This window comes from Neopsephotus bourkii, unplaced genomic scaffold (genome assembly GCF_033783945.1).
Source record: "Neopsephotus bourkii isolate Nb327-2 ecotype Australia unplaced genomic scaffold, CSIRO-AGI_Nbou_v1 NB_739, whole genome shotgun sequence".
Taxonomy (NCBI): domain Eukaryota; kingdom Metazoa; phylum Chordata; class Aves; order Psittaciformes; family Psittacidae; genus Neopsephotus; species Neopsephotus bourkii.
Window position 1 is genome coordinate 356,092 of NW_026901237.1, and position 8,716 is coordinate 364,807.

Consider the following 8,716-nt stretch of genomic DNA (forward strand, 5'->3'; position numbering starts at 1 on the left):
TTAGGTAAATATTTCTTTATTAAATGATTAATTCCATAAATAAATTCTTTTAATTCATTGAATATAAAATTAAAATCATTTACAACTTATTCCAGTATTACAGGGGCTGGAAGGGGTAAAAAAACAAATCAAAGAGAAAACAAAAAGCTACAGTTTGATAAATAAAATACTCAGCTTTAAAACAACTGATTTCTGTTTGCCATTAAACTACAGTTGGTACATAATAGCTGCCACTGTGAACACCCCACAAGTGCCCACCTCAGGAAGGAATGTAACTTCCAACTTGGGGGGAGAAGATGGAAGGAGAGGGAGAAGCATAATGTTAAATGGAACAGGATAGGAAAGTTTTCATAACCAGAAGAAAACATTTATCTGATCACTTACAAACAGAAAACAGTACATAATTACGTAAGGTGCTCCAAAAAGAAGCAGTAACGTGGCTCCAGTACTATGAAGCTTTAAGTATAAGTATGCTTAAATCTCTGTTGCATTAGTGTCCAGTTGCACAGTGCACTCTTGTAACATCTCAATGTTGCCCTCAAATGGGCAAGGCACCATTTCCATCAAAGGTCCTTTCTCCATGGCTGGTTACTTCAAAACTCCTGTTTAGCATCCCACCCCAACACGACTTAGTCCCTAAATTTGTGGATGTCATTGACCAGTCTGTAGTAGGGGTAAGCCTCGTTCGCATGCGGACAGTTATAGTTGCACCGGCAGGACTGGATCATCATGACGCTCTTGGTGAAGGTTTCCCCATCGTCACAGCGGAACCTGATCTTGACAGTCCTGGTCTGCTGGGGTGTGCAGCACCTGCCATCCACACAGGAACCGCAGTACTTGGGGCGGTACTTCTTCACACTGGAACATCCGGCATAAGTAAACTTCACTGGGGATGGGGATTTCTTAGTCTTGGTACATTTTTTCCCCTTCTGTAAAGGAAAGACAGTAAGATTATTAGCAGGAGATTCTTCTCTAGTCTTTACCCTTTTCCAAACCCAAAGCAGCTTGGAAAGAAGAGGAGCACCGGAAGTGTCTGTATTTACCTTTAGGGAGGCATAGCTAGGCTGGCCACATGGCCTCACTTCACATATTCTGGTCTCTTTGATGAGCTTGCAGTCAGGGTTGTCGTTGGTAACCCTTGTGGAGATGCCAGTTCCACACGTCTTTGAGCACTGGGACCAGGAGGTTGTTTGCACAATGCATTTAGGATTCTCAAAAGCTCGGCTTTGTGGCTCAGATCCAAAAACTGGAAAAGAAAAGGAGGGCTTAGCCTAAATACATCCTCTCACAGGGTTTCTTTCTTCCCATGGGAGCCTGAGGGGTGGTATAACCATCCCTCCCACCTCCTCCCCTTAAACTGTCACTGTCACACAGATCAGCCCATACTCACCAGGCAGCATTTTCAGGCCTCCCTTCACAATGGCAATCAGCTCATTGTTCCTGGTTAGTTCGCCTTCGGAGTCATCCGGACCAAAATCTTTGCTGAAGAAGCCTTCCAGCTCATCCAGCACATCCTTGCTTTCATCGCAGACCCACTCTTCGCAGCACTGCCCGGGCACTTTGACCAGCCTGGGGCTGGGACAGCCCAGGTTAGGAAGAGAGAGCTCCTGCGGGCAGAGCGGGATGCAGCCCACAGCTCCATCTATGCACGTACACTGGTGTTTACAGTTCGGCTGGAAGCTCTCGCCGTTCTGGTAGATTTTGGAGTTATATTCACACGGTCTCCCCTCGGACTGTGCTGCAGAGATCAACAGAGAGGGAAGGGAGGGAGTCAGCGGCGGGAAGCGCTCCTTCAAGTACAGGTCTGTTAAATTCAGTTTACGGTGGGGCTCCCTGCAACCCCCCGGAGACGCGGGGCCAGAACAATAACTTAGTCAGGAATCACTTTTCCTTATGTGCTTTTAGCGAAGCCCAGACATACTGAATCGCATTCCAGACTGCTGAAGTCATGTGTCTTTCTGCCAAGCTACCAACAACAAAGCATAACCATACATGGACTCGAAATTACTAAACTTCGGCACCTCGGGGACCGGGGTCTGCGTCCGGGGAAAGGGAGGGGGGCGCTGAGCGGAGGACCGGAGCCGCTTACCTCTGCAGATGCCCTTCAGCGCGGCAGGGCTGGCGCCGAAGTTGCACTCCAGCCCCTTGGTGTGGTCGCAGGGCTGCACCCGGCTGCAGTCCTCGTTCAGCTGCTTGGCGCAGACCTTGCAGCAGCCGCAGCCGTCCGGCACCAGCCCCACGCCCGGGGCGCACTGCGGCACTGCCGCCGGGCACTGGCAGACGGCGGGGCAGGGCGAGCCCAGAGCCTGCAAGAGTAGAGCACAGCGATCGTGAGCGGCGGAACGGAACGGAGCGACCCACCTCTACCACCCCACTCCCCCGCTCCGGACATGACCGTGGTACTCACCAGGCGGGCCAGGCAGAGGAGTGCGGCCGCCAGAGCGGGGCGAGCGCCGGCAGAGCCCATGTCTAGCGCCAGCAGAGCTAGAAGCCAACGGGTATCTCCAAGCGGCAGCGCGGCCGGCGCGGTCTGAGGCAGGGACGCGCGCCTCTGCCTTATATAGGGCGAGGGGGCCGCCGCCTGCGCCGCAGCGCTGACGTCGCGCGTTCCGGGCCGCGGCCCGCGTCCAGCGCTCGCGGCATCCCAGGAATGCGGCTGGCGCGCGCCCGCCCCGCCCCGTCTCCCGGCACCGCGGCGCTGGCGGCGGCTCTGCCGCGGGGGGTGCCCCCGCCTCGCGCCCGCCCCGTTCCCCCTCCCCCCACCCGCGCCCGCAGGGACCAGCCGCGCGGCCGGGCCAGGAGCGGGAAACGGGAATGGGGATGGAGTGGGGCGGGATGGGGTGCGGGGGGTTCAGCGGCACCGGGGGATGCCCGCCCTGCTGCCGCCGGTCGTAGGTGAAACAACGCGATTCCCGCGGACGCGGAGCCTGGCCGTCAGCCTGGAGATGCCCGGAGTGCTCCGAGGACTCCCGCTCCCGCGACTGGGACGACTCTGCGGGAATTCCCGTGCCCCGCGTTCATCAGCGCATCCCTGCGTTGGTGACTCGCTTCGGGCACTCTCGGACAGTGTTTCCCCATTGGGGTTGAAGGTTTGGGGCTGGGGAGGGGGCTCCATTCCCTCTGTGCTGCCCCGTCCTGGTGGTGAGCGCTCCCACCGGGTCCGCGCTCCAGACGTAACAATATTTCCATATTTGGTAGAGCAGTAGCCCGCATTTTTCACATTTTTGTGCTCTGTTATCCAACCACAAAGAATTCTTGACAGCTTCAGATGTTGTTAAATATAGCCTTAACTTCTGTTCCCAGGGCAGGAAATTCTTCGGAATTCCTGTTTTTCACGCAATCCGTCTATCATGATTTAGGGGAATTGCGCTGGAGGAGCCAACTGGCGTTCCACCGCCTCTCGCTCCCTCGCTGACAAAAGCCCGGCAGCAGAGCGTGCTGCCCAGCGGCCTGACAAGTCCCCATTCCAGGGATTTTTTCTTTGCAAATGAGAGCATTGTCCCTAACACCGCTTTGGAGTTGGGTTCTTGGGTTTTAGGGCTCTTTTTCCGACCGCCCTCAGGGCTGGGCGGTGAGGCAGCAGGCACCCGGAGAGGCGACACTCCGCAAATGCCCTCTCCGAAGCCCGCGGAGAGGGGAGGGGGCACGGGAGGCAGCGCCGGGGGTGCGTCGGGGACGGGCCGTTACCTGCCCGCGGAGTCCCCGCTGCAGTACGTGCCCGCGGTTAGGGAGGGGAGCCCGGACTTGCCGGTGCCGCTGCCAGAGCGGTTACAGCAGGGACTGTTTCAAGGGGACTGAGCGGGGACCGCGCATCCGGCTCCCGGTAAGTGCTGCTGCCGGTGCCGCTGCCTCCGGCGTGGCCGGGAGCCGCGTGTTCCTGCCGGTGCGCGCCTCTCCCATGCTCTGGTACCGGTGGTGCAGCCTTGTCGGGCCTCACCGGAGCCGCAGAAAAGGCGCTTGTTGTTGTGTCGGGAGCGCTGCTCCTAAATGTGGCTCTGCCCGGCGGCGGGACGCGGGAAGGGGCGCACAAAGGGGCCCCTGTCCGCGGTGGAGCCCGGCGGCGGCGGCAGCCGGAGCCTTACGGCCGACACCCTCCCACCGTGCACCTTCCGTGGGACGGAGCGGGGCTGGCAGACACGGCCCGGGCTTGTCCACCCTCCCGCAGAGACCCTGCCGCGTAGCAGCATCCCCGCGACGGGAGAGGACGGACGGGGCGGCCCCTCCCGCAGCGGGATGCCGTGACCCAGGGGACAGCAGAGGGGGAAGTGCGAGGGGTGTCCCCTGCGGAGGGGACAGCGGTGCGCAGCGCGGCCCCATCCTGTTTCAACCCTCCCGGGGATGTCCCCCGGCGGGAGGTCTCCTGCCATTCCTCCTCCCATGTCCAGGCCTGATGGAGGGTTCACGTTGTGGGGTTGAGCACCCCCCAAACCCCCCAGTTTATTCTCTTTGTGTTCTTCTTTCCACTGAAGTAAATTAGATGGATGTTTTACTTTGTGGTGGTTTGGGAGTTTGGGAAATGGGATGGGATGAAAGCTCCAGGCCCTTTTTGCCCAGAACTCGCTTTTCAGAAGGCAGCAGTGGTTTTCTTCATCACTTGCATGCCTTGAAATTTGCCCAGAAAGGACAGTAGCTGAAAGGGAAATTCAGTCTTTAGTTACACGCATCTACCTCCTGAGGCTGCCAATATATACTGTTTAGTGCCATTTCTAATGACAGGAGGTATTTTATGTGTCCATTAAGAATTGGACAGAGACCACCAACAGACTTAGATGGTTGCCAGTAATGGTAGGAACAACTTCTCATCCTTACTGATCTGGCTGAGCCCCAACTGATGACGAGGAGAAGCAGGGCTTGGTCCCGTTTCCAGACTCTGAGCTATCTAGTATGCCGGGCTTCCCTTGGTTTTATTGGTGTGGGGGGGTTTCTGTGGTCTTTTAGCAACAGGAGGAACAAGTTTGTGATTCAACACACCTTGGTGAATGAAAATCTTGAAAAAATCCAAAAAATCCCCTTGAAATCGAGCAAGCAGGAACGGCTGCTTCACCAGTGGGGCTTAAACCAGCCAGGTTTGCTTTCCAGGGATTTACTTGTTTATTCAATCACATCTAACTTAAGGACACACATCAGGCCTTCTGCTTTGATCTGTGGCTTTCATGACATTCAGCAAACGCCACAGGAGAAGTGAGTGAATAGCACCTTTTCTCTCTGGGTTTCATGTGTTCCATGCATTCACACAACTTTGATGGGAAACTGTAACTGAGCCTCCATTTGCTCAAAAAAAGGTCACTTAGAAAGCTTTGAAGCACCTTTTCACAAACCCGTCTTGAATAGCAAGTGGTTGACAAGGCTTGGGAAGGCCTGAGTTTCTTTGGAGGTCAGGTTAGACTGTGACCCTTTCGTACACTTTCCCTACACAGTGTTTCCCTGTCGCAAACCATGATCCAGCATTTACTTTCCAGGCTGTGCCTACAGCTCCTGGATGTGCATCAGGAAACAGGAAAAAAGTTTGGAATATGTTGGTTTTTTAGATTTCATTCAGTGTAACATACTGTTCCAGACCTTTATTGTCCTGAGTGAACTGGGAAATACCCCCTGCTTCACGTCATGAAGAGTGTTTTGCTGGTTCCTCACTTCTCAAGCTGCAGGCTGTGTGTCAGGTAAAGTCTGCCAGGAGCTTGGCTAATGCAAAGCAGGAGTTTGAAACAGTTGGCTTTACACAGTAGGTATTACAGACATATATTACAGACATACTGAATAAATCCTGTCATTTTCACAGGCCTTTGTCTCTCTCCAGGGAAGGCACTTTCCAGAGAAACAAATCAAGGAAAAATAACTGGTTTTTCTTCCCTCCACCCAGCATCACTTTTCCATGGCCGTGCATAGGGACCGCAGAGCAGGGTGCAGTGCTGGATAAGACAGAGGCTCCCCTGGGTGCTGGGGCTCCCACTGACAGTAAGTATCCAACACCAGACCAAAGCATGCCAGAGGTTTACAACCATGTGGATTCTGGAGAAAGATTTTATTAAATCCAGTGTCCAGCCATTTTTTGCACTGTATGTAATTTCCTCTTTCTCATGCTCTTTTTCCTCTGCCCATGCTTTGCTGTGCATTTCTTTTGTCTCTCCTCCTCCTTTTCCCTATTCCAGTCTATTTTCCTGTGGCCTTCCCTCTTCTAGCATGTCCTGGTTTTGGCTAGGATAGAGTTCACATTCTTCCTAGTAGCTGGCACAGTGCTGTGTTTTGGATTTAGGTTGAGGATAGTGTTGAGAACAGACAGATGCTTTAGTTGCTGCTGAGCAGTGTTTACAGTAAGTCAAGGGCTTCTCAGCCTCCCACCCCATCTCATCAGAAGCCAGGAGGGGGCACAGCCAGGACAGCTGACCCCAGCTGACCAAGGAGATATTCCCTACCATATAGCATCGTGCTCAGCATAGGGTCTGGGGTGAAAGCTGACTGGGGGCCACTGTTTAGGAACTGACTGGGCACTGGTCAGCGAGAGGTAAATAATTACATTGTGTATACCTTCCTTGCATATTGTAATTCTCTTATTATTATTTCCCCCTCCCCCTTCCCCTTCCTTTTCCATCCTATTAAACTGTCTTTATCTCAACCCAAAAACTGTACTTTTTCCCCCCAATTCTCTCCCCTATCCCACTGGGAGCTGGGGGAGCAAGCGGAGTGGCTGTGTGGTGTTCAGCTGCCTGCTGGGTTACACCACGGCATCGTGTTTACCTAGCTCAGGCTGGCCTCTCTTGCAGCCCCTGCCAGGCCGCTGGTTCCTGCTGCACTAAATCAGTCCTGCTGGAGTCAATGGCTCCTCTCAGTCACTCACAGGAGGTGCAAATCCAGTGGGGCAAATTAAGCATAGAGGAGCGGCCGAGCAGCCAAGAGGTTTCAGCAGCTACAATTCAAGTGGATTCAGACTTTTTTCCTTGCTTTGATTTGCTTGGAGTTTATGCTGGATTCTTTTGAGTATGGCATTTCCTATTAGTTTTCTTCCTCTTCCCTACTGCCCTCCTTTCAACTGTGCTCATGCCTGTCAGTTTTTCTATAGTCTGTGCCTTGTCTGTGGTTTCTAATATCTGGGAGGGGGTTTGCTTTGCAGTATTTGTGCACTGCGAGGCATGTTGCTTTGCAGATGTGCTGCGTTTCCCTCTGGCTGCTGTCAAGGTGTCGCAGAGGTTCCCACTGTGAAAGGGGGACTTACGAGCCTCCTACCCTGCAGGGAAACAGAGAAGGGAAATTTGATGTACCTTCAGTTGTGCTCATTGCTGCTTCATTGTGTGTACACCCCTACTGATATACAGATACAAGGGATGTAGCAGCGTAAGAGAGGCAAGAAGGATCCCTGCTGACAGTCAGTGTACTCTGGTGGACCACTGACCAGCAGTACACTGCAGGGCTTTCTTGCCCCAGGCTGGATGCCATAATGCAAAGCAGTTCCAGCCAGCTCCTGCTTAGTCCCTCCTGCCTTGTCAGAGACTCAGAATACCTTTGACACTGTCATTCAAGAGTCTGGCATTAACTTTGGTGTCATACCAGCTACTACCATTTCCTCAGTGAGGACAGGTAGACTACGTGTATATATATATCTCCACCTACTGTATATATATATATATTCAACTACTTTCATGTGCATGTGCTTAACAATAGACTACATTCAGAAGATGCAGTTTGCATGAAGTGCATCACTAGAGCTGACATCTGCAATGAAAACGGTGGGCTTTGGCTTTCCATGCCACAAAAAAAAAACAAACCAATAGAAATCAGTTGGTCCTGGCTAGCACCTGGCTGTACACAGCTTATGGATTCTTGTCTGCTGTTTTCATCCCATGCGGTGATGTAGCTTGCAAATATGGTAACATAGCCTCCAATCTCTGTATCTATTCCAGAAAGAAAAAAGTCACAACTGTGTCTCATGAGTTTTGTGAAGGAGGCTGAGGCATCGGGAGCATACATAGGTTCTTTCCCACTGTCAGCTGAGATGAAGGTCCTGAACAGAAATACTGCCCCAGAGAGTTAATCTTCCATAATGGCCTTAATAGAAACTTCTTAACTTTAAACTTTGGTCCTCAGAGTGCCAGGTTTCCCAGGGGAGCAATGCATGCAAACTGACATCTGTTAAGAAGAAATGAGCAAGCTCAAAAGAAAATTGCTCCTGATTGCAAGGAGTTACTGGAGCTTGCTGAACCTGATTGCAGTCAATTGGGTTGTGCCTGAGAAATCTGTGATCAAAGCACACTTCTAGGCTGTGATCCATAATGGTTGTCAGCTGCTGTCTGCCTCAGTCTACAGCTTAACTGTGCCTCAGAGACAACTGCCTCCTGCTTTTATCTATCCTGGGGGACCATGTGCTTCAGTATACAGCCTCTTCAGTATGTTCAGTTTTGCTTGTTTGTTTATTTTTCCCCTATATTTAAAATACATGGCAAATTCTTCTTTCCCCAAAAGTGTTTTGTTTCAGTATAGTTAAAAGTCACAGCTATGTTACTTCAAGGTTAGTCTGCATCAAAGCTAGGGGAGCCCTCTGCCTTCCTTTATGATGCTTTTCCTCCCTCCCTGTTTGTGACCTGATGGAACAGCTTTTTGTCTGTGATATATGGATGTTTAAAGGACTTGCTATCATTTGATTTTAAGAACACAGTTTTGTAGCTATTTTCTTGAATAAATTAAAAATAAATATGATTAATATATATTTTATTCTTCGCATGCAAAT

At 51.9% G+C, this 8,716-nt stretch overlaps 1 protein-coding gene across 1 annotated transcript; it reads right to left on the reverse strand.

Moving 5' to 3' along the window:
- On the reverse strand, nucleotides 1–2,561 carry CCN1 (cellular communication network factor 1). Its single transcript, XM_061354400.1, has 5 exons — nucleotides 2,408–2,561; nucleotides 2,090–2,306; nucleotides 1,391–1,738; nucleotides 1,044–1,246; nucleotides 1–929 (listed from the first exon to the last, which is right to left on the reverse strand). The coding sequence occupies exons 1-5, from the start codon at nucleotides 2,465–2,467 to the stop codon at nucleotides 630–632; spliced, it is 1,128 nt and encodes a 375-aa protein (XP_061210384.1). The 5' UTR covers nucleotides 2,468–2,561; the 3' UTR covers nucleotides 1–629.
- Between the last annotated feature and the right edge of the window lie 6,155 nt (nucleotides 2,562–8,716).